General features: G+C 32.1%; 2 protein-coding genes across 6 annotated transcripts in view; one reads left to right on the plus strand and one right to left on the minus strand.

The window, feature by feature from the left end:
- Positions 1-15,429, plus strand: part of Cog2 (conserved oligomeric Golgi complex subunit 2) — a 48,597-nt gene extending 33,168 nt beyond the window's left edge. For 2 of the 4 annotated variants that reach the window (XM_085810102.1, XM_085810104.1), the window contains exons 5-16: positions 567-649; positions 2,177-2,456; positions 4,741-4,856; positions 5,751-6,017; positions 6,115-6,176; positions 6,313-6,470; positions 12,085-12,156; positions 12,280-12,349; positions 12,727-12,872; positions 12,990-13,126; positions 14,943-15,126; positions 15,205-15,429. In XM_085810102.1, coding sequence (XP_085666228.1) covers positions 567-649; positions 2,177-2,456; positions 4,741-4,856; positions 5,751-6,017; positions 6,115-6,176; positions 6,313-6,470; positions 12,085-12,156; positions 12,280-12,349; positions 12,727-12,872; positions 12,990-13,126; positions 14,943-15,126; positions 15,205-15,297 — 1,668 coding nt within the window. In that variant the 3' untranslated portion in view covers positions 15,298-15,429. The remainder of the gene's footprint in view (positions 1-566; positions 650-2,176; positions 2,457-4,740; positions 4,857-5,750; positions 6,018-6,114; positions 6,177-6,312; positions 6,471-12,084; positions 12,157-12,279; positions 12,350-12,726; positions 12,873-12,989; positions 13,127-14,942; positions 15,127-15,204) is intronic. The other 2 variants (XM_085810105.1, XM_085810103.1) reach the window with 2 other exon arrangements.
- A 5,986-nt stretch (positions 15,430-21,415) lies between these two features.
- Positions 21,416-26,958, minus strand: part of LOC118194739 (transmembrane protein 115) — a 40,373-nt gene continuing 34,830 nt past the window's right edge. For both annotated transcript variants that reach the window (XM_085808762.1, XM_085808763.1), the window contains one exon: positions 21,416-26,725. In XM_085808762.1, the coding sequence (XP_085664888.1) occupies positions 26,482-26,725 (244 nt within the window). In that variant the 3' untranslated portion in view covers positions 21,416-26,481. The remainder of the gene's footprint in view (positions 26,726-26,958) is intronic.

A 26,958-nucleotide genomic window follows, 5' to 3' on the forward strand; every position in this document is an offset into this window, starting at 1 on the left:
TCAATTGTCTGTTTCGGCGAAACACGTAATGGAGTTGGCTTGGTTCGACGTTTAACTAGAAATTTCCCTTGAAAAGCCAGGTTGGACATCGAATTGAGCTAATTTACTATTTTCTGTTTTATAATTTTTTATGTTTTTTCATATGTTTTATTTGTTTTATTAGTTTTAACTTGTTCCATCTATCGGTTTTTTTATATGTTTTAACTTTTCACCTATCACATGGATTGGTATTTTGCTGTGTTTTATATTATACATTTTATTTCGCGTGTAGCCTAATTTTTCACCCTTCAATGTCATTTTTCAAAAAAATACTGTGTTGAACTTTTTCTTGGAGCCACAGCTCCTGGTAACTTTTTGGCGAGCTAACTACAATTTGTCTTCTTCTGATTTCCTTAATTTTGCAGCATATTGGGCAGAAAATTTTTAGACCAAATAGGTCTTTTTTATATAGTAATTACTACCTAGCTTTTTAATTATATATATATATATATATAATGTTGTGGATTGTCTTAAAATTATGTTATCCATTGAAAAGTGAAGAGTTGCAGTTGTTTTTGTTCTTTTAGGTTTTGCTTCATCATGCCATGTGTATTTTATCTGGACTTCAGAAAATTGAAGCTTTAAGTGCTGTTCTGAAAGAGGATAAAAAGTAAATTTTTGAGTAATGTGTGCTCTGAAATGAAAACGCTACCAACATTGAAAACACAACACCAAGAAAGAGTTGCCCAAAAATTATGCAAATTTCAGGGTAGATGCAGGTCACCGAGTTATGCGAATGATGTGAAATACGCAACTCTCCATCGCATATTGAAGAACATATAAGGGGAAGAACTTGCAGAATGCTCAATTTTCATTCTGTTATTTCTGCCAGGGAAATCATTGTAGAAATTTTATTCTTATTGCAGAGGACGTGTATAATAGCAGAGAATGCCAGGTTATCATCAATGGAGACAGTTCCAGAAGACACACGATATAATGAGAGGCATGGTGATTTGACTGAGAATGGCAGGTTGGTCTATACTGCAAGTCTCAGCTGGCACACACCTGGACATGTACACAGTGCACCGGCTGTGACGATGATGGTTAGAATAAGGAAATGCAGCGAGTTCAAGTGGTGCTGGTGCAACCAGAGTGACATCATCATGCATGGATCAATGCTCCCGCTGCAAAGCAGTGGCGCACCATCAGGCCACTTTTTCCTCCATTCTGCAGCATGTTCAAGACACCCTCGATGTTCCCATGTTCACCAAAACCATTTGCTGTCAATTGGTGGCTATTGGCCCGCATTCGTGACATCCATTAAGAAGACTGCCATTGACCCTATACAATAATAGTCTGCAATGGTGCTCAGCTCGAGCAATGTGGAAGACAGAATGGCATAGGGTCGTGTTCTCAGATAAGTCAGGCTTCTGTTTCCCCAATGATAGTAGCCGTGTATGAATGTGAGTGTGACTATGGAGACAGATTCAGTCTGTCAGCAATTGTGGAATACTGCACCGCATGACAGCATGGCATCATGGTTTGGGGTGCAATTGCTTACGATTCCAGGTCACGTCTAGTTTTTATGGCACTATGATGGCCCAATGATATGTGGATGATGTACTGCAGCTGGTGACACTCTCCTACATTCAGAGAGTGCCCAAGCCCTTTATCAGCAGCATACACACATTTCGCATCAGTCAATGTGCTCTGCAAAATGTACAGATGCTTCCCTGGCCACCATTCTCTCCTGATATCTCACCAATCGAACACATTTGGGATATGAATGGATGCCATTTGCAGACCCTGCTGTTGTCATGTTTAGAAGATGAACTGTGGAAAATGGCTGACAGGGAATGGAAAGCATTCTTCAAGACACCATCCGTAGTCTCATTGACTCTGTACCTAGATGTGTTGCTTCATGTATTGCCATCCAAGGTGGTCCTACAACCTAATGAGGCAACGCTGTTCTCATTCTGTATTAAGCATATTGTTTGGAAATAAAGATCACTTATTGTTCATTGCTGTCTCTCTCTGCCAAGTTTCATCACTTTCTGGCTACTCCTTCTTTGTGTTGCATTTTCAGTGTCGGGTAGTGTATATTTTAATACTTCTTTTTAAATGTCTTTTTTGTAAAAGTCAGTATGTTTTTCATTATTCATCTCATTATTCCTAATTGAATTTGCATTTTCCTCAGGCCCCTAGAGACATATGAAAGGATGGCATTGCATTTGAATTTAGTCCAATTTCACATGAATAAAATATCAAATCTCAGCATTCTTGATAGCAAAAAGAAAGCTGTTGAGGAGATTGCTACAGATATTGAAAAGCATATAGAAGGCTTTTTCCTTGAAGCTGTATATAACAAAGATACACTGAACCTTCAGAAAATTCTTCGAATCTATTCAATTATTAATCAAGAGAGAGCGGTTGAAAACTATTTTCGTGAAACTGTGGTGAAGCCATTTATGAGAAAGGTTGGTAGTATTTGTAATTGTAAATATGTATGATTTCTCCACTAACAGTAAATAAGAAAAAAATCAACTGAATTGATACTGTTTTTGGCGTGAAATGTTTAGTTTTTAATTATTTATATTTTTGAAGCAAGTCAAAACTGATTTGTGGCAAAGGAAAATTTTGAAATATTTAAAGTATATTTTTTTAAATGCTTTAATGTATGTCATATGTAATGAATGATGAAATATAAGAATTTCTGTATAAAATAGTACATATTTTAATGGTATTTTTTAACATTAAGATTTATTGAGTTTTCTTTCTTATTTTGAGATATGTGCACTAGGCAATTGTGAATACATTAACTTTTAGGTCCTTAATTATTATGTAGGTTTTGGATAAAATGAGGGAGTCCAAAGTCTTCAGCTCCCCTTATGAGAAAATAAAATTAACACTCGAAATTGGCATAATATTAATGGAAACAATAAAAACTGTCATTTTTCTTACCGTATATGCTCGTGTAATGTCCATGCTCATGTAATGTCCCACACCCCACCTTTACAGATAAAATTTTTTTAAACAAAAGTGACCGGCACAATGTCTGCACCCCAAAAACTAAAGAATTTCTTACTTTAAAATATATTTTTTAACATCGCCTTTTTCTCTGCAGTTAATAAACATCTTTAAAGAAAGAATATGCATTTGTTTTGTCTTTGTTTGGTGCCAGGATGAAAAGCAGAGACTTTCCTTGCTTTCTGGTGCAGCTGTTATTTAATCATAACATTGGTGCCAGCAATCCACTAGCCAGACACGATAATAAATGAAGGTAGTCCAAACAGGTTGTCACCACACTGGCTTCCAGGAAATACTTTTTATAATGAAATTACTTTCCCTCCTTCCTCCTTGGAGCATTCGCATATTTCAAGCTTTCTCTTTTTTCTTATTTTTTCATAGTATCATTTGGAATTCGTGGTAGTTAGCAAGCAGTGTGCTTGAAATGGGAAAATACAGCAGCTATACAGTGGCTTTTAAACTGAAAGTCATAGAATTTGCACAGGAAAATGAAATCGAGCAGCAGCAAGAGTATATAGAGGCGAGTGAATGAAAAGTGTGTGTGCATCTGGAGCAAACAGCGTGATCAACTGGCGGCACCGAACAAAACAAGATGTGCGTTTCATGGTTTGAAATGTAAATTTCCGAACTTTGAAAAACGTATTTGCATATGTTCGTTAAATGTGTATTCAAGGGTACGCAGTAACATGGGAAATGCGCCAAATAAGAGTGCGCAAGAAGACATTCCTACATCGCAATTCAAGGCGAGTGATGAAACAAACTAGATTTTTGTTTCGTTGGCATACGACAGTATGTCAAAAAATGCCTAGTGACTATGAAGATAATTTGTCCTTTCATTGCTTCATTATCGTGAATCGCAAAATGAATCATTATTTAGCTTCACAAATTGCAAATGCCGATCAGATGCCAGTTTATTTTAATGCTCTAGACAATTACACTGTAAATGAACAGGGTGCAGGATCACTAAAATGTTGTTGTAAGCATTCTTGACCTATATAATATCAAAGAAAACTGCAGAAATGCATGAAATTGTGTCATTCATGATACCTGTGAGGTTGCTGAATGTGTTATTGCATAGGTTAGAAATTTGATATGATAAACTAAAAATTAAATCATTGCTGCTATATTTGTGCCAAAGCTGTTGAACAATAATCGAAAGTATCCTTTCATGGAAGTCTATAGAGGATTTTAAGAATATATTCAAAGACCTCCAAATTTTCATTTTAGAGTTATTTTTGATGAAAAACTTGAGATTTTATTCATACTAAAAGGAAATAATTATCATCCCAGTTGAACTCTCAGAATTCACCAACGTGTTATCGAATTTTAAAAATTGGTTTCTTTATTAAGGTATAAGAAATATTTTCAACAGTTTCATTCATAAACTGTAAAAAAAAATATATATATATTTAGGAAATCTTAACTGCCATCTTAAGTATTAGAATAATTAACTCTTATATTTTATTTATGCTAGTAGATTAATTTTTCGTGTTTTTAAAAGGCTTTTTTTCTTGCGAATATTCTAGAATTTGGTAAAATCATTTCTTAAAAATCATTCTCTTTTAAATATTCTTTTATTGTTAAATATTCTTTCATGACATGCAAAAATTATAATGTAGTATATAAGTAAAATTAAAAGTATTACTCATTATGAGACACTGTATTTTAGATTATTTAAAATGATATATATCATCTGAGTAAGCATATTGAATCAAAACTGTTTGTAACTTTCAGCTTATTAAACAAGAAAACATTTCCAAATATGGTCTTCCAAAGGTGTATAGTGATGTTTTAGATTTCATATCAAGCTCTTGCAGTACGATTTTACATGTTACACAAGGAATTAAAAGGTTTGTTTTTGGCAGGTTTTTGTATTATATTAAAATTGTTTTCATGTTAAGTGTGTGTTGTTGAAAAAGAAAATTAAATAGCTGTAGTGACTGAAATTTGAAACTTATTTTTAAATGCAATTATAATTTTTAAAACTTAAAATACTGTCAATTCATGATAGTACACATGGCTTTAAGATCCTTGACTAATTTTATATATTCATTGCAAAAAGCTATATAAATAAGGGAAACATAATCTCACAGCTATGGTATGATAGTTAAAAAGTCTTTCTGTTAAGTATCAAATTGGTGTAAGCTTGTGTTGCTCAAAGCAAAAGCACTCACTAACTGGTACACAGTTTCAGTCCAGCTAGGCATTTAAATTCAGTGGGAAGCAATCTTAATTATCTAAATTATTTTTATTCCAAGTTCTGTCATGGTCACTTGTGATACATATGTTTTACTGAGATAGTTGGTTTGGAAAAGCATGGAATGTCTAATAACGTTTTCACCATTAAATAGCAACAGAAACTGCTAGTTAATGAAACAATACTTTTTCATTATTGTAGTAATGCCTGTGATCCTTAATCTTATAGGTTTTTTTTTTTTTCTTTATTAGTTTTAAAACATGTAGAGGATGCTTGACCATATAGTATATCATCTGTCTGGTTCAGGCCATAATTAAAGCTGTAGGTTAAAAACTGCAGTACAAAGCCACTAATACAATTTTCATAATTTACTCTTTTGAGAAAATGTGCAGAAGTATTCTTTTGCTTTGCATTTGTTTGTGTTTTCTGATTTTTCACTTGCCCATAATATTGCTTTGATAGATGCCACTTTTGTTATTAATTTTAAAATAAAATAGCCTTTTAATTTTTAATGTTTTATATTTAAACATTTCCTTCTCTGCCCTAGAGATATTGAAATAGTTCCTGGATATGATTTCTTAGTTAATGCTGTTTGGCCTGAACTAATGCTGTGCTTAGAATACATATCACCTGTGTATATTTATGCTCCAGGAGATCCGCAACGTTTTCACAAAAATTATACAGCCAGCTTGAATTTTCTTGAGCAATTTGAACATCATTGTGGAGTTCAGAAAAGTGTGACGAGACTAAGAGAACATTCTTTATATAAAGACTTTTTGAAAAAATGGAATCTTGATGTATATTATCAAATTAGGTAAGTACTTAAATATTTCAGAATGTTTTAGAAGCACTTTAAAATGCTTTACATATTAATTATATGAATCATAATGAAATGTGAAATTAATTTGCAGATTTCAAGAAATTGCTGGGAAACTTGAAAGTTCACTTTTTGAAGCTTTAGAATCTCCTGATGGTAAAAAAAAAATTGCCTTCTTATTTATTCTATAAAATAAGAAAAGTATAATCTTTTTTTTTTTTTTTTTTTTTTGTGTGTGTGTGTGTGTGTGTACAAAATAATTATTGACATTTAATATTTTCTCTTTTTATAGAAACCAGTTCAGATTTTATGCTAAGTGCGACTTCTGCCCTTTCATTGTGCTTACATCTTTGTTGGAGTGAAAACATTTTTCTTATGCATCTGAGTGCCAGCTTTTGCAAGTTATCTTTACAACTGATTTCAAGATACATTAAATGGGCACATTCCATAGTGAGTAATAATTTCGTTATATATCTTATTTGTCATTCATTCACTAAATTTTTCAATACTTAAACTATAAAATATAACCAGAAAACAAAATTCCTTTTATAATTACAATGATTATCTCTCGGATAGTGGCTGGAAGGTTGTTAGTTTTTCGTGGATGTTCCATTTTATTTTTCAGAGTGGCTCAATTTCATTTATAAAGGTGGGAGAGGATTATTTTCTCCATCATCTCTCTTGTGTTATTCTCTGTTATTAAATGATAAAGAATCTATGTATCTGTATTTCTTGCTTTATGGAAAAATGGTAGTATCCAGAGCTACCAGACTTTGAACACATATCATCCTGTACTCGAACATATACACCTCAAAGTGCAAATTTTTTATTTCGAATTTGTCTCTCATTTTTTTTTTTTATGTTTTGTGCAAGTTTGGTAAAATTTTGATTAACAAATTCGGTGATTTGAAAGCAGTGTGTTACCACTTAACAAAAAGTAAGATATTCTTGTTTCAAATTTAACCAGAAAACTCGGAAAATTAAAAGAATTATATTGCTAAATTAAATACTTTTATTTTCTATATTTCAGTATGTGGCCACTCGGCAAAACATTAATGTATTAATTTTTCTTTGAAATTTAATCTGTTTTTTATTAGCGAATGAAGCAATATGAAAGCAATAAATTCAGCTCTGCATCTCTGACATTAATTTAGTAGGCTAGAGATATTATTACCAACTGGAACTGCAAAATGACACTGCTGGGATTTATTAAAATCATTATACATATTTTCTTTTTTACAGTAACTTCACTGTTGGCCATTAAAATTGCATCACCATGAAGGAAAGCAAGTACAAAAAAAAATATTTATTGTACGTAAACAGTATCCACCCTTGCCATTTAAATGGCCCTTACCTGCTTAGACATGAAGTCGAACTGGGCTTGGATGACAGAAACTGGCAACTCATTCCATGCTGCTTTAAGTCTATGCCTCACTTCATCAACCGTATTAGCTACAGAAAGGTGATGGGCCAGTCTCTGAGTAACTCATGACCAGATGTTTTCAGTGGGTGACAGATCTGGAGACCATGGAGACCAGGGCAGCATTCAAATACCTTGTGTATCAAGGAAGGTCAGAACACGACATGCAAGATGTAGTCTTTCATTATCCTGTTGGAAGATGGCATTTGGCAAGCCTCAGAGATAGGCCACAACCACTGTACGTAAGATCTCAGAAATATACCGATCTGTGTTCAAATTGCCATCAATCCAAAATAGAGATGTGCATGCCATGCACCCAGTGGCTGCCTAAACCATTACACCAGGTGCAGGGCCCCTATGCTGATATCGAATGCATGCATGTGATGTGCGGTCTCCTCGGAGCATCCAGACACGCATACGGCCATCAGAATACTGCACTGAAAAGACTACGCTGTGCCACTCCTGTATCCAGCTTTGTTGTTCAGCGCACCAGAGTTCTGAGCAAACTCCGACCTTACAAAGTGCTTTCTGAATGAGAAATCCACTACACAACTTTTCTTTTATGCAGATCTTCATATGTCGTTTCTCTCCCTGCATCATCTAAATGGGCTGAAATACTAATCATTTGTATATTCCAACCTGTTCTTCCTTTCCTGTGATTTTGATGTTCGTCAGATCATTCCTTCCTCGTGTTGCAGTTTTAATGGCCAGCAGTGTATTTTAGGTATTTGTCTGCATAAGCAAGTAGTGCTGCTAAGAAATTAAATTCTAATAATATTTATATAATGAAAGATTTTCAAAAGCAGTGGCTTTCCTACCTCATTTCTGTTTTTTAAAATGTATCAAAATAGTTGATGTAAATGAGCTTTCAAAATAATCTGCAAAACTGGAAGTATTTTAGTACATTATAAAAGTACATATAAATTTACTGTTAATTATATTTATGTAATAACAGGTTTTTAAAAGCATATAAAACGGTGGTTCTGAACTTTTTTTGGCCCCATTCCTGCTTCTCAAACCTATATCAAAATGTTTGCTTTTTTTATTCTGAGTAACATTGTATGATTTAAGCAAAACTTTCGAAATAATACGTAAAGCTTTAAGTACTTTTTCCTCTATATTATTAAGAAAACATATACATTTACTGTTAATTATATTTATGTAATGACAAGTTTTTTTAAAAGCATATAAAACAGTGGTTTTTTTGGGGGGGGGCTCATTCCTGCTTCTCAAACCCATATCAAAATGTTTGATTCCCCCCCTTGAGTAACATTGAATGATTTAAGTAGAACTTTCAATACAATACATAAAGCTTAAAGTGCTTTTTTCTCTATATTATTAAGAAAAAAAAATAAATATAACATTTATTTTATTTCATGTATGTAAGTTATACATTGTTCTTGGTTTTGATGCACCTACCTGTGTGCACTGGCCTGTGTTTAAATTTTAAGCTGTTTTTGATTATTTTAGTCATGGTATGATATTTTGTAGTCAGTCTTATTATGAAATTTTTGTTTTGTTATGATTTGAGATTTCCCATATGCAAACAAACATATTTTATCTCCCTCCATTTAGAGTTCATGGGGTGTTTTATGTATTTAAATAAGATTTCTTTTTAACTTCTATAATAATTTTCTCAATAGTTGAAATTAAAAACTATAAAATAATTTAAATTTGTATTAAATTTGTATTTAAAGCACACTGTTAAAATTTAGAAAAATGTAATAAGTAGTTATAATAGGCCTACTAATGTAAGTATGTCCCCAGAGATTAACGGTATAGAACATCACATTTTATATTCAAAATAAGCTGCTAGAATCATGATGGAGGGGGAAAGAATTTGATTTGATATTATGTCATCTCAAATAAATAGAATTATCTGCTTTTATCTCATAGAAAGGCTTGTTCACAAGGCTTGTAACAAATATTACGCTCAAGTTTTTACTTATCAGAGCATGTAATGCATTTACCAATAAGAATAAACAAATTTTCGAAGTGCTTAAAACTGTGTTAACTTTGTTGTATTGATATTATAAATATTTATTTGTATTTAAGTATAGTGTCAAAATAAATATTCCATAAAAAATAATTTAAGTATTAGCCTAATTTTTATATCATGAGTAAATTTATGTTTCCACTTCACTAAAAAACAAACTTTTCAATTTAGTTTTTAAAAAAAAATATATGTAGAACTATGTTAAGTACCGTAGCATACAAATTTAAACAAAATGTGCTAATGAGATCTATTCTGTAAAGCATTTCAGGATTGAAAATAAGCTGGCATTGTCGTCTGCAAATCACATGTACACACAATGTTTGATTAAAGATTTGGAATCTAAATGTGTTTGTAAAAACATTTGAAAAGCAACTTTAATTTTCAAACTTTAGCAGTTTCCTGAAAATACCAAAGTTTTGACTGTATAATGTATTAAACAGATCTGTCCATGGATGTGCTGTGAGCTAAGTCTATTATGTTTTCTTTAGTACTGCTATTTTCAACAAGTGATTTCCAATGGCCTATAGGAGCTACTCTGTTTACTATGCTGGAGTCAAAAGACCTTTAGGAAATGTCTCTTTTCTGCTTGAAATTTTATTAAAGAATGCATTACTGATTGTGAATACTTCTTTTTTGCGAAACATAAATAATCTATTTTTTCCATAATATTTTACTTTCTTCAGCATAATTTATACTTAAAGATATGACCAAAAAAAGGGATGGGCTTAGTGCTTGGTTATAATAAGTATGAAAGCTTGTGATACTTGAGCTAAGTTTACCTTTGATCATTATTTTCTCTAAATCCTTGTAGATATAAGCATTAGATATGAGCACATATAAATTTATTGAGATAATAGTACATACTTTTATACCAGTAAAAAATCGTTAAAAAGTTTTACATGAAAGAGAAATTTTCCTTGGATTTTTAACTGTACTAAAAATAGGACGACGGTAAAATCCCTAACTACCAAATCCCCATCAGTGTGTAATTGAGATAATCCTTTTTTGTTACATTCCAAACATTGCTATTATACAACTAACTCAGGCACTTTAGTTTAGCTGGTAGGTGCACATCACTTGACAGACAGGTGTGTGAAATGTGGGGGAGGGGGTTGAGTATCAAACATTAACTTATGAAGTCTGTCATCGAAGTAGACTAAATCTCTTGTTGAGTTTTGGAGAAGAATAAAAATCCGAAGACACAAAAGAAGAAACCACCTAAGAAAGTTGTGAATGAGCAATTATCTCATCCATTTGTCCAGAATTTTCTGTCAATAATTACAAACCCTGAGATATATAAGATTTATGTGAATAATTTCTTTAGTTCCCATGAATTATGATCCGTTTTTGCAAATAAAAACTTCTTGACTACAGGTACTGTTAGAGAATACAGAATGCCTAAATGTCCATTTATACCCTCTAAAATGTCAAAATCACAGCTTTTCAGATAGCAGTTTTGATTCAAAAAATGAAGTTGCAGCAGTTTGTTGGAATAACACTTGTGTGTTTTCAGTGATGTCCAATTTGGAAGAAACAAAAAGTGTATCAACTATAGAAAGAAGAGTAAAAGATGGGAGAATACAATAAATATAAAAGCAGAGTTGACAAGTTTGATAATCATGCAGCAGCTTATGTTACTTCAAGGAAAGAAGGGAACTAGCCTTTATTTGTTAATGCATTTGAAACAGTATTTGTTGCTTCATGGAAGCTGTCAGTTATTTAGTGATGATAGTCTGAGCCTGCTTGATTCTCGAAGACACGTAACAGTTGCCTATTCGGGACTTTATATTCCAAGAAAACCATCTTGCAGAAAACTGGGTGTTCAACTGGTTAATGAAGATTTTTCTAAAGCTTCAAAATAAATGTGTTATTGTGGAAAACCCATAATATAGACTATATATTATTATATAACTCATATTTTTGATTTTATATGTATATATAGACTTAAAGAAACACATATTTAAGAATTTATAGAAAAAGTATTAATTTTTTCAATGCTTGGTATGATATGGGTTAATCATGTGTAAATCAACTTTATTTTGTTTCGTTTGTGATTTCATTTAATGAGCTTTGCCCCTGAACCTTAAAATTTCTCCCCAGGATGAGAACCCATGATTTAAAGTTACTCCATTTATACTGTAATGCAGGAAAATTTTCTGTTGAGATATTATGCTTGTCCTGTGGTCTCTATTTATTTTTTCCAACTGTCTTAATGCAGAGTTATTATTAACTAATTAATCTGTTCTACTTTTATGTGCATCTTACTTCTAAACAATTATTTTCTTTTTTCAAATCAGTTGTAATTTATTTCTTAACTAGTTCTTATATTAAAGTTTTGTTTTATTCTTTGTATTTCTATATTAGCTGAGTGTTGCAGGTCTTTTTGGAAGGCTGTACCATTTTACTGGCTTCTTTCTTTCCTTTGTCATATCTACTGCACCTTTCATCACTTTCCTGCTTGATGAATGCAGGAATGTGTGTTTGCTTTGTTATTAGATAGATTCTTATTTATAATGTTTTGATTTTATTTATACAGTTTTATTGCTTATTCATAAACTCAAATTAGTCTAAACTTAATATGATTATAAATTTTAGTCTGAATAGAGAGTAAGTTCTAACAAAAAATGTGCATTTTTGGACATTTCCAGGTGAAAAATGGGAGTTTATCTGAGATAAATGCAGCTACTTTAATTACAGATGTGGATGCACTTATTCAAAAAGTAAGTAAAGTGAAAATTCCTATATTGTTTTATTTATGTTTCACTCCAGTGTTTTATTAATTAATGCATTTATTTATTTCAAGAACTTTCGGGGGAAACAAAAACCTGTTATTATATTTGCAGATTAAGGTTTTTCCTACAGAGACCATAAGTCACAAATTATGTAGTACATCACTGAATGATTACCTTGAAAGTAAGTTTACATAATGCATAATGTTCATGAAACTAAACATCAATTTTCATTTAATTTTCATTATCCAATGCTTGAGCAAACAGTCAATTTTAATTCACCTTTCAGTAGTTTAAAAGTGAAGCAGCTTCCAGTAACTAACTGTTAACTTCCAGTAAAATGGAATTTCCAGTAACTGTTATTTAATATTAAAAATATACCTTTGTTTGTGTATTATCTTTAAACTGTTAAAGTAACATGGCTGTCCAGTATGAGATACGAATTTTTTGTACTGACAGCATTTCATGAAATGCTGCTAGAAATACTGCAAATAAGGGGTTTATTCACTTAATATTACCTGATTAAAGAATTTAAAATATTAAAACTTATTTTTCCAACAGCAGGTTTCAACGAGGCTGTGAAGTTGTTGGAAGAAATACCTCCACAAGTTGCAAAACTTACTGTGCAGATATTGATTAACAAATGTTCTCAACATTTGAAGCTTATAACAGACATTCCTAGACTATACAGGAAAACAAACCGTGAGGCAAGATATTTTAAGTTTAATTAGTTCTTTTAAAATTTCTTAGGTATTTCATTTACTTTGATAAATTTCATAAATGTGATATCTGCTAACTGACCTTCTTTTCATTGTTATTTTTAGGTGCCATCAAAACCATCTAGCTATGTGACTCAAGTATTTAACCCATTGACTGAATTTATTTCCAAAACAAAGTCAATGTTATCTGATAAATGGAGATTCTACTGCCTTGAAGAAGCTGTTGAAGGCATTATGAAAGAGTATGTGTGTCTGATAATTTTATTTAGAGCTGAAAGAGTATGCTAATTTAATTTTATATTTCTATTATACTTTTCAGTATAGATTACCAACAATGTAAAATGATTAGCATTCAAGCTCACTGAATTTGAGATACATCTCTCCTTCTCTCTCTATTATTTGTGACATTTTTTTCTAAACAGTGAATAAAACATTCACTAATTGAAATTTGGAAATTATCTCTAAGACTTTATAAATTTTTACTGTAAGTTACTATTTGGAATTTGATACTAAGTAGTTGATTTTATGCAAATAGTGGTTCCATATTTACCCATTGCATACAAAATAAATCGAAATACAGCAGTAGATCTTTTGTTTTCTTTGAATATTCAGTAATTTAAAAAATGCTTGCACTTTTATAAAAATTCTAATTATAAAACTTAAAACAATCTTCTATTGTGCACAACAAACTTTGTCACATCAATATTGATGCAGTGTATTTCTTATATTGCAGTATGCTCTCCTACAAACATGCTTGAGACCATATTTCCGCATGATAAATGTTTCAGTAGCTCTTGAGTACTTTCACTAAATTTAAAAAAAAATCTGATCTCATATTCACAAAGTAAGACATGTTTACACAGGCCATTATAATTCTAGTTGATCGATTTTTATTTATTTTCTCCATATATCAAATACAAAATACACAATTTATTACAAAACAAAAACTGAGTTTGATATAAAAATTTATAAATATATTTTAAGCAATAAATTGAATGTGTATTTCAATGTATTTATTTGTGCATGCCACATTAAGTTGTCACTCATTTTCAAAAAGTGTTTTATTTCTTCAGAAAATAATTCCGACACTTCGCTTAGGTCCTAATTAATTTATTGTATTAGTGTCTCTTTTTTTTTTTTTTTTTTTTTTTTGTTCAGTTTCTAATGTTATAAGTATTTACATAAACACGTAGGCAGAAATTATCATCATCATTACTAGTAAAGTTACCCTCTATAAGACTCTCAAAGTCAGTATGATTATTTAGTTGCACGTTTTCAGCATTTAAATTCTTCTTTACTCTACACAAAATAATTACTTTCTTTTCTCATATCTATTGTCTTAATCTACTAGATCTCTTGGAATACAAACACTTACATATAGTAAAACATATAAAATAGTATATGGTTATTTATTTTGTCCATGATTGCTACTGATTGATCTGTAGGAATTATGGACAAGGTTTGAATATAGGAGCAGAATAAGGGTCAGAGCTTTTCGCCAACTGAAAGTTAACTAAAAAATTCACACTGTTGTATTCATTACTGCAATATGCATGATAAAATGTCAGTTGATATTTTGCATAGTGAATGTTTGCAAAGTTCTGACTAAACAGACTAGTTTAAGAGGAACTTATCTTTATTGCAACTTTAAGCAATAACAGTTTTTAATGATGACATAAATTAGTTCAAGACAAACCAGCAATATTGGTGTACTCAAGAATGACTGTCGTAAAGTCTGTCATCTTTTACGAAGCAAATCTAAACTAGGCTAACTCTGTATTTACTTTGAACTTTTCTCTACTGTTGTCAAAAAAGGAAGAAGAATGGACTGTCAGAACATAATGGAAAAATTAGTTCTAGGTTCTCAACAATCCACCATATATAACCTAACTGGCAATAAAAATTTGTTGCTGAAGCCAATCAGCTATTTTGGTATATAAGACAAAACAACTGAGTTGAAACAAATACCTTCACAAAATTACAAGAGCAATGCCCGACATGCATATTTTTCAAATTAGTGTTATTTCTTCTAATCATGATTTTTTTTTTTTTTTTCAGATGCATTGCTGTTATTCATGATGTTCTTACATCAATTAAAAAGATGGAAGATAGCCTTAAAATTTTAAAACGAGCAAGAGACAAGCCAATACTTGGTGGGCCTCAAAGTACAGGGAAAGTAATCACTGATGATGATAAAATTAGACGTCAGTTAGCAATAGATGTTTACTGTATGGAAGAATTTGTATGTGTAAATTATCTTTTTATGTTTGTCATGTATTGTATTTGTAATTTGATATTAAATGTTCATTTCTTTTCCCAGGTAGAAAATTTAGGTTTACAAGTTGAAGACGTAAAAAGCTTCAAGGAATTGAAAGAATTAGTGACTTCAGCTGAAAGAATCCCAGTTAATTGAAGCAATTTAATTTTGCATTTATATATGCTATATATTTGTACAAATGAACAAGTTTTGAAGACATGTATGATAACATATTTTGTGAAACTAATTGAAACACTTATTTTTACAATAAAAATTTAAATACAAAGCTCCACTCTTCATTTTATTCTTTCTTTTCATACCATGTGGTTTTAGAGTTTTCTGAATATTTTAATTTTGATAACTGGGATTATAAGAATGGTGGAAGAAAGCACGGCATAACATATTGTAGAATTCTGTCTAAGAATGTTTGTCCGAGTACAAGCTATTAGTCATTGGTTTTTGCAATTGGGCCCACCAGCGGCCGAGCAGTAAAGTCGCTGAACACTGGTATTTCAGTCCAAGGTTCGAATCCCGCGAACAGGCTGGCTGCATGGGTGTTTTCGTGGCTTTCCCCATGTGTAACATGTATACGAGCCAGTTTTCCTTAGAAAGTCCTCCACGAAGGCATCCCTTCCCTTAGGCAGATAGCCCTCAAGGCTTCGCCATAATCCCACACACACACACACGCGAATTTTGCAATTGTTAACAGTCCCATTCAGTAAGCTGAAAGCAAAGAGATACTTACAGGGTTGCCACTCAAACAGGAGAATGAAATTTCCTGACTTTTCCAGGTTTTCCAGGTGTGTTTCAAGAAAATTCCAGTCTATCCGCGTAATGTACGTTGGCTGTACTAAGAGGTAAATTAATTATGGTATTACTTGTATTGTCTAGCAAATTCACTTAATTATTCAATAAATCCCAGAGGACATTTATTCTTAATTATTCTTGGTATACTTTGATAATTTTGTTTAGTTTTCCACTTAATAAAATTTAAGATACATACATTGGATAACAAATGTATGTTTTATTTAATTATTACTCATGACCATCACCAGTTCAAGACGAGGCTAATCCAGTCCTTATAAATCACAACGCAATGCTAAATAGTTAGGTTAGATTTTAGGTAAATTTAATTTGCGTGAGGTATGTTCTTAAAAGGCACCTTAACACTTGAAAACACAAAATATAATTATAATAGGAGTTGTTTTCTCCACTGAAGATTGAGATTAGAATCTTCCCAATCTGGAACAAAATAAGGCTTTTTTTTTTTTTTTTTTTTTGGAAGACATTCTGCAGCTAAACGGAAGAAAGAAATCTATTTTAATAAATTGAGGTATTTTATATTTATTTCGCAGCATACATAAGGAAAAAATATGTGCATTAAATTTCGTGATGGTATGTCATCATACTGCTAGAATTAATTTCTGGATTATGCCAGAGAAAATTTTCTGAAATTTGGAAATATTATTTACTAATAATAAATAAATTTAGAGGGAAGAAGCAACATTAAATTATATGAATAACATAAAAATAATTACTTAAAAATTGAATTAGAATAATCAACGATATTTTAGCGAATATAGTTATATTACATGGCTAGCCTAGATGACTGATTACTATTTTTTTATTTTACTGCAAAATGGCAAGGTATTTATTAAAAAGAAAAAAAAAAAAAAAAAAGGTTTAAAAAGATTTTGCGGTAAAATTCTAGTATACGGTAAGGTTTTGGCACGATTTTGAAAATTGTCGCCAAGACCAAAATGACCCGTTTACTGCGCATCATGATGTCGCCAAATCTCATTATTATTCTAACCAAAGAACGTCTATGTAAAGAAGAAAAGGTTCCATACAAGTAAAATGCTATTACGCCGTTAGAATGCGGAGGAAAAATTTGCCAAGGGATTTGGCGACGGAACCTGGCGGCCATAATTTCCCTCTCCGCGATGTGTTCAGGAAATTGAGAAACACGTGTTAAGAAGAAACGCTCTTTGACAAAAAGAAAACTACGAAAATCCGTTTTTAAAATTATTGTGAAAAATCCACGCAATAATTTTAAAAACGGATTTTCGTAGTTTTTTTTTCCCCTGAAAATAACTAATCCATGAATTAATTTACTTGCGCCAAAAAATATTTTCTTTTCCTTTAGAGTTTAACCCCTTGCGCTAAGACTAAACTTCACGGTTGCGGTGCCGTGCGCTACAATATAACAAGCGGTAAAGTGTCTCATTTAGCCGCTCCGCATCTGCGAGTGCAATCCAGAGCTGTAACTCGAGAAATAAACAATCTCGTTGTTAGGCGACGTGTGCACCACATTATTTTCATTTTTGCGATAAATGCTTATCGACGTGGTGTTCACATCGCTCACGGTTTGAGACAGAAGCATCTCGACGTCTTTTTAGCGCAAGTCGTTAAAGAAATTTTAAACGATATTCATTTTATGAACTCTTGATAACGTGACCTTCGAACTTCGACACCGGTTTCGAGCTTTGGCAACAGATATACCAGACATGCACAGCTGTTTCCCTCTATGATGGAACGGAGCCACGTCTGTTGCAGAGAGGTTTTCCTTCTTTACAATACATATTCTTTGATTCTAACCGGGAAAGTTGCTCTGCCTTTCTAAAAGACAATCAAATTGGAGCTGCGAAAATTGGCTCTATGCCAGCTACCCGAATGACACTCACGTGATACATAATTCGCCAAAAAAGTTATCTCTTCCGACGTCGGCGCAAAAATCGCTTTTTTTGGCGGGATCGTTGTATGAACTTCCCTGACTTTTCCAGATTTTGACAAAAATACTTAAATTCCCTGACTTTTCCCTGAATATTTTGGTCAATTTTCGAATTCCCTGACTTTTTCCGGTTCTCCAGGTAGCGTGGCAACCCTGTACTTAGCATTGCTTGTAGTATGGCGAAGCTTGAGATGAATATAACTGATATTTTAAACCTTACATCAAGATGTGCTACTTTTCCTATATAGGAACAAATAAAGAATTCTTAAAAATAGTGTATTTGCAAAAAATCATTTTGCTTATGCGAATTATTGAAAGTGAAGTCGGTGTATAACAAAGTAAATTTATACATTACAAAGTCTGAAATCCGGACGTCCAAAATCAAATAATCAGTAACTTTTGTTTGCAAAATTTAGGAATGGAAAATGTAATTTTCAAAACAAAGCAGGTTTGTCATAAAAGCAATTCTTCTCCCAAATAACATATTTTTGTGTGACATTTTCGAACACCTGTTGACTAGAGAATTGCACTGTGGCCAATAACATCATATTGACATTACCACAACCACATTTTTGGCCCTTAAGTGGTTGTGGAGTGGGGTAATATTTTTCTGTGTGACTTAACACGTTGAGCGCGGCACCGAATTTGCTGTCCTTTCCATTTCCGGCAGCGAGCTAAGCCGTATTTTTGTTTAGAATGTTTCAATACATTTCATTAAAACTAAATTTGATCACATTTCATTGAGACTATATTTATTTTTTAACTTTAATACTGTCGGTCCTGAGGACTGATGACAGCCAAACAAAAATTCCAGGGACTGATGCCGGCCACACAGAAAGTTACCGGCGCCGCGCTCAACGTGTTAAACAATAACTGAAGCTCCAAAACATATTTGTTTGTAGTGGGATGTTGTTAATACTGATTATTTCGTTGGCATATCAGCAAGAAGGCAAAAAAAAAAATTAGAATCAGACGGAATTAAGTTATGTTAACATCACAAATTGTGCTCTAATTTGATCTAGCATATTATTTTTAATGCTATTATTATTACAGCTATTTTAAAAGTTTTAACTTTCAATTAATTCAAAAAGATATTTTAATTATGGAGCTGTAGCAGGATCTGCAAACTGAAAGTATATTTGGTACTTTCTATAACAGCCTTGGCACAAGAAGATGGCACTAACGAAATTTGGGTGCAACTTCAGAATTAGTAAAATAGCAACTATATTTTCGCATAGAATCTGAACGTTACAGAAGGCAAAATTTTCCAATAGAATTTTGAAGGAAGTGATAATAAATGATGATAGAAGTTTTTCTTTAAGATGACATTGCTCAGATAGCGAAATCCGTAGCATGATTTTTAAATCCAAAACATATCGCTACCAATAGTAACAAAGATTTTTCAGGGTGAAAAGATTTGGATTGACAGTTTATTGGAAATTTTTGACATGGCAATTATAAGACTTGCGCAATGGAACTTTTTAACTGGATAAGAAATTATGTCTATGAAATTAAAATGTATTAGCACAAAAAATTAAACAGCTTACATTGAAAGAAATGTTTAATAAACAAATTTTAGCTGTTTTTGTAAACTTTGATTCCTTGAAGGCCATTAAATCTTCATTATTTCGTAAATAACTATCTCATACTTAAATTTTCCATCTTATTAAATTTTAACTGATAATCTAAAATTCAGAATCAATGTGCATACGCATTTTCAACATATGAATATATTTCCTAAAGCTAAAGTTACAAATTGAAAGTTTGTACTGTGGTGACTCTTTTCAAGTGTAAATGTTAATACATCTGCATCCTTTTTTGTAAAATACTGAAACACTGCCTCTTATTTATTTATTTTTTCACTTCCTCTCTTGAAATCTTGACTGGTATTTTGTGGAATTCTAATAAATATATAAGAGCCTATATGCACAATGATATTAATATAATATTGTACTTTTATTTTTTCAGATTTGATAGGCTACTTTTAAATGACTTTGATAATATTTATTGGTAACAGGACACTACAGGAAGACCACAGTTGTGATTTTTAGAATAAGAAAACTGTGAAAAAAAGATTTAAATACCTTCCAAAAAATTAATAATTTTGAAGTTTATTGATAAGCTTAATGTACTTGTAGTCAATCCATTGAAATTTGCAAAATTTTTAGTGTGTAATAGAATCATAAAATACTGCTCAAATATCTTGAGCAGTTGAATTTCTCATGAATTCTAAAGGTGAAATATCTTGGGCATGCCTCATTTAAATCCTAGTGCTAAAATCTGATAAGTATACACCCATCTGCTTTTTTTTAATCTTGCTCTACTGAGTGTTTTATTAAATAACACAAACACCATAAATTTACCATTGGTCATACAAACAAGTCCCACTCTTCAAACTCTGGTGCAATTTCAATGAACATCCCAGAAGACTTTCCTAGGGTCTCCCATCCCTCTTCTCCTACCACCAAACCACTCAAGAGGACTTTATCTCCTCTGTATTGTTAGTGTTCCACAGACACTATACATTTATAAACATCCATGCCTTCTCCACAATTCAAGCCCAATGATACAGGAGCACAAGCCACTTTAGTAAGCAGGGCAGCCATCAAATAAAATTATAATGAATGCTCTTGGTCATCAAAACATTTCATATGAATTCATTTGAAATGTTAAAAGAACATATGCTCATTCCCTTTTCAAGAAGAAAAAAAAAGATTAGCTTTTCTACATTCAAGAAAGACTGGAAAATAATTTGCTAAACATTTCAATTTATAAGAATAATTTTTATGTCTTTTAGTACCCAAAGAATATCAGGATTTTGAATTTGAAGGATAAAGTTTTCAATTAAAAATACAATATTTAACTTTTTGCAGTATAACTTAATTGAAATACTGTTTATTCTTATAAGAAAATGAAAGAAAGAGACATGAGTCATATACATTATTTTGAAAAGTAGAATTAATGAGTTTTATATTAAAGAATTGCCCATCTTAGAATTTAAAAGTTATATAGCTTGTGTGTTCTTGAAAGCATAACTATTATCAACAATTCAGGAAGGTTGAAAGAAAATTTACAGCTAGAAGTTTATTCTAATGTGTATAGATATGTAAAAAATCATCCAAACCAAAGACTGCAGAACTAGAAAACTATCAGCTGATTTCTATATAGGGATGAGACTAACTGAAGACTTTGTCAACATTAGGAGAGAGGTTCATAGATATAAAATACTAGAATGTGTAAGTCTTACAATCACATACAATTATTACTTAAGTTTTTCATTCATTTAAAGTTTATGCCTAATAAGTGGTGTAAGTTTTTAATTTACTACTTCTACATGTTGATTTTTCTTTCTTTGATAGTAAAAACTTTCAAAAATATAATTTTAGCACAAAAAGTTATAAAAAACATGGAATAGAGGATTATTTTGTCATTTGTAACCTGTAAAGGTAAAACAATTTACTACATACAATAAGAATGATAACACACATACAAGAGAGAGAGAACAAATTCCCTCTAATGAAATAAATTACAAATACCACAAAATAAACAAAAAAATAGAGCTTTTTATTTGCCATTATATTTTTACATTATATAACATTTGAAAACAAAAAATAAACACTCTGCACTTGTTAATGATTGATACAACTCGTTCACATTTGCAAGAATGAAAAATCCTGCAGCTCATGACAACAAATGAAAATAATACAAAAAAAAAAAAAAAAAAAAAAAAAAAAAAAAATCTAAAAAATGTTGATATTTTAATATAAAACTTTATATTATTAAAAAAAGGTAGTAAATATGGAGTGGAACCTCAAGATGCAAGCACCTCTATATACCGGGTGGCCATAATTAAACTGACAGTGTTCTGTAGCACGATCTATTTGCGAGAATGACGCCACATTTTGTAGGAAGATTAAACAAGACGGGGGACGAAGGATTCCGTGAAAAAACAAATTAGTTCCAAAAGTCACCACTAGGGGAATATTTGGCGCTGTGTAATAGAAAATAGAGTGTTAACAAATGCAAATTAATACGGAATAAAATTACCTTTTATTATGCACATTTTCTGATTTAGTTCAAGTGCAATATGGCAACACTTTTAAAAAAGCGTAAAATCTACATAAACACTGATAAAGTCTCGTAATCTGCAATATCACGTACGCTGAGCAGAAGTTCTTTAGTCAAATTTCACGTTACATCCATTCGCACAGTGCCAGCTGCTTAAGTTTTAAAGGCAATGTGTTACGTTTCGAATCAATCGGATTGAAAGTTTATGTGCAATGTCTCCTTCTTTAGTCGAGCGTGCGTTACTAGTAAAATTCTTCTACCTCAACCAGTGCAACGCGTCAGCCACTCTTCATGCTTTTAGAACGCACAAAAAAATGCGTAAAGGTAACGGTCCTGTGTCAGTTAATGGGCTAAAAGCAATGGTTGCGACGTTTGAGAAAACAGGTTCTCTGAACGTTCAGTCAGTTAGAGGACAAAAACCTGTACCACAGGATACAATCGAAGCAGTTGCCACAGCGATTGTTGACAGAGGACCAGACAATATTGCTGCCACCTCTAGTGCTCGTGGAGTAGCTTGGAATATGGATATGCCTTACAGTACGATATGGAAAATCTTACGAAAGATTATCAACTTCTATCTGTACAAGATCAGCCGTGTACAGGAGTTACTGTACCCCGACCATGATAAGCGACTGACTTTTGCTCTCACCTTTCTTGCCAGAATGGAGGTGGATGATGCTTGGCCATGGAAAATCTTATGGGGAGACGAGGCCCACTTTTACCTGAATGGAACTGTGAATACCCAGAACTGCCGAATTCGGGATGACAAATCACCACATTCATAGCAATTCCCTTACATTCACCAAAGATAACTGGTGTGGGTTCACAGCGGAATTTATCGTAGGTCCATTCTTCTATGAGAACATTACTCCGACAGGACCGGAAACCTGTTCTGTTACCGGAGAGAAATATCGCCACATGTTGAACAGCTTTGTCATTCCGGCACTTCAGCAAAGACAATGCCTGGGGGGAAATCATTTTCATACAAGATAGAGCCTCTCCATATATTGCTGTACGGATGCAACAGATGCTAAGACAGAAATTCACAACAGAAAGAGTCATTAGTCGCTACTTTCCAACTGCATGGCCACCCTGGTTGCCTCATCTTACCATGCGACTTCTGGCTATGGGGTTACCTTAAGTCCAAGGTCTATCAAGAAGTGGTCCAGCACCTGGCTACGTTGAAGGATAACATATCACAGACTGTACGGGAGATTCCTGCAGACAAGTTACTTTCTACTGTTGTGCATACTGTGCACAGAATGCAATATGTGGTCCACAACAACGGCAGCCACATTGAACCTCATTTGAATGCAAAATAAAAGGTAATTTCCGTATTGATTTGCATTTGTTAACACTATAATTTCTATTACACAGTGTCAAATATTCCCCTAGCGGTGACTTTTGGAACTAATTTGTTTTTTCGCGCAATCCTTCGTCCCCCGTCTTGTTTAATCTTCGTACAAAATGTGGCGTCATTCTCGCAAATAGATCGCGCTTCAGAACACTCAGCACTGTCAGTTTAATTATGGGCACCTGGTACAAGAAATTCGAGATATGAGGAAAGTACGAGCGAAAAATTCGTCTCTAATATAGAAAATAGTAAATATGAAGTGGAACCTCAAGATACAAGCACCTCTATATATGAGAAATTCGAGATATGAGGAAAGTATGAGCAAAAAATATGAGTACTGACTCAAGTAACAAGCAATGAGCCAGGCTGTTGGTATGCATGGCACGTTTCCCGATTCGGGGAATACCCTCCTCAGATCACTCGGTGTTTTTTTATCTATGTCTTTGTGTGCTTGTAAGTTAACTGCTTTTTACATTTAACATGAAAATAATTATTTCACGATGCTTCCCAAGAAGATTGTTGCCTCAGATAGTGCTGCAAAGAAAAAGAAGGAAGGCCATTGAAATTAAGAAGGAAATCATAGATAAACAAAGATTGATGGAATTGGCAAAGACTTATGGCCGTTCGACATCAACGATCTGCACTATTCTGAAGAAAAAGGAAGAAATTAAGAAAGTCGATGTGACCAAAGGAGCACCCTCCAAAACTCCTAGTTGTTGGTGTGGATTAATGAGAAGCAATTAAAAGACGATTCAGTGTCAGAAGCTATAATTTGCACTAAGGCTAAGAATCCATATTTGGACCTTCTCCAAAAAACAACAGGTACGTCGACTGAAGACGAGATGGTAATGAGATTTTTGGGGATACGGAACGGATTAACTGGATTTCCATTATTTTCAATGGGGAAGTTTGTTTCTAGATGCAAGAAATTTGCTATATCAGCTCAATGCGACGAATTAAACTCATGTCTCAAAGTTCCACTGTACTTGCTTCTGTGGGCTTTCAGTGTTGCTTCTCCCATGGTGCCTAAATCTATAATTTTCAAAGAAAGATTGCAATTTATCCTCATTTTGCTTTAACAAGTGTTTACATTTTTGGTTTCAAGGCAAAATAATGTTGAATATACATTTTCAAGCATGTTGAAACTATAAGAAAAAGTGTTATAAACTCTGAATCAGTGTAGCATGTTAGATTAATGAACTAACTCAGGAATCGCTAATAAGCCAAAGAACTAGATGAAGTCAAAATTCTTGCTTTGTGATGCAGGAAAGATATTGGACACTGTAAATAAATTTTAGAATGAGTACATTCTTCACAAGTTCAAGAACTGTACTGGCTCACTATACTCATTACAATAACAGCTTTGCTTCAAAAAATGCACACATAAAGTATTAGGGAGGATGGAGTAAATTTCTAAATAAAATTTTTGGACTTTAAGGATTTCCTTTTTACCCAAAAAGAATGAAATCAAGAAAATCTTTTCTCCCTTTTTTAAAAGCCATTAAAAAATAAGCACTTTTTAAGATTTTAAACACCATATGAACACTGGATCGTAATTTCCTACATAGAAAAATGAAAATATATATAAACAATATAAAGGAAATAATGAAAAGAACATGTATTTAAAAAAAAAAGAAAACTTTTATTTGAAAATCAAACTGAAAATTAACATCAAAATTAATTTCTGGACTAACATCAGTTTATTTAGACTATGGTTCAATCCCTGAGATATCTTTCATTAATATTTCAGATGCATTTGACTTGATTTTACTAAATTACAAAGATTTTAAGAATAGAAAAAAAATGGTAATGTTAAAAGTAAATCAAATTTTTCTACAATTTGATCTCAGAAGATATTTTATTCACCCATGACCTTTTTTATAATACCTTTTTTAAATAGATTTTTTTCGTTGTTGTTTTTTGTTTTAATTTCATTGAACATATTTTGCTTTAGATCACAGTAACAAAATAACTGTATTCTATCTAAGTGATTTCGAAAAAATATAAAAAGAAAGCAATGATATATTTTTTCTTGGAGATTACTGTTGCATTGTTCATATGGGTGATTCCATCTGCAACTTTGAAGCTGCAGACCATTATTTTGATATAAATAAAGCTATATGATTTTATACTAATTGTCTTTACATGCGTGAAGCATGTTTCATCATTTTGCTTTGGAATATAGGTCGTCAAGCATAAAAGAAATATTCTTATACACTTAATTAAATGTTACAAGAATAACACATTTGTGAAACACATTTGAGCACATTACAATTGTTTATTTGTTTTAAAGAAAGAAAGAAAAAAGAACATTTCAAAGTAATATTGTGAAACCCATAATAACATTATAATATACCAGACTTAAAGGCACATTAAAGAGCTAAAAGTAGCAGCCTAAAAAAAAAAAAAAAATTATCAAGACTGTTCGATTTTAATAAACATTCTATGACACAAGAAATAATTATATAAAATGAAAGCAATTTAAAGTATACCTTATATATATATAATGTATAAATGTAGTCTGATAGATAATTCTCTAGATGGGGGAAATATTTTATCTATTATTCAATGGTATGTCTTCCGCAGTCATAAAAGAGAATACGATAGGGGGAAAAAGACTGATAAATTTATACACATTTTTTATGAAATACCAGGGAAATGTTAGCATATCCTCAAAGACTAATTTTAATAAAACTATACACAATAATTATATCTCAAAGATTTTAATAAAGCTTTATTAATTCATACAACTCTTAACTAATTTGGTTTTTACAAAGATATAGATACAAAAACATAAGATATGATTGAAAATGAACCTTTTAGTGATAATTCAAAATATTTCAAAAGTTCATAAATTTGCATATTTAACATCACAGATACTGTTTTTGTTACAACTAGCATTCTCTCATTTCCAATATGATCGACAGCACTTCATGGAAATAAATTAAAAGTATGAAATTTAATTTCAAAGGCTGTTGTTTTACAATGGCAACAAAACTATCTGCACAAGAAATCTGATGGAACACAATGCATGTGCAAATGAATACCTATGTTTAGTTGGGCAAGGGTTATAGTATAACATGAGAGTGATTGATAAAGCACATTTCAGTTAAAATTAGATGTTTGATTATCCTAAGCATATGTCTACTTGGAAAGACATAATTTATCAAAACAGGAAGGGGCAGGATTATGGCTGAGTTGATAACTGCTGATGATTATCTGAAGTTGCTTTTTCCATTTCTTCATGTGCAGTCTCTACCTTCGAAGAATTGATGTTTGATGACAATGAACTTTGGTGATGTGCTAAAATAGGAGGAATAGTTATGCTAACATTCTTACTTTTATCAGATTTTACTTCATCTACTGCAGATAACCACGACACTTGTTCCACTTTACTGAGTCTTTCACTAAGAGCTCTTAGGGCAATTTGCCTGATAAAAAATATGAAATTTTAATATAAGACATGTTTCATATGTAGTTTACATATGCAAAATAATGCCAAAAATAAATATTAACACTCAGCAGTGGTTTCAGGGTGTGACCACGGAGCCTCTAGAGGACTGTGAGTATTGTGACACAATGTTCTTTTGCAGGGGTGGCCAACCTGCGGCTCTTTGAAGGATTATTTCTGGCTCTCCATAAATGTACCCCAGTTCCCGTTTTA

The sequence above is a fragment of the Stegodyphus dumicola genome, chromosome X2 (genome assembly GCF_044657685.1).
Source record: "Stegodyphus dumicola isolate Sdum_Otavi_A_Nest chromosome X2, ASM4465768v1".
NCBI lineage: Eukaryota > Metazoa > Arthropoda > Arachnida > Araneae > Eresidae > Stegodyphus > Stegodyphus dumicola.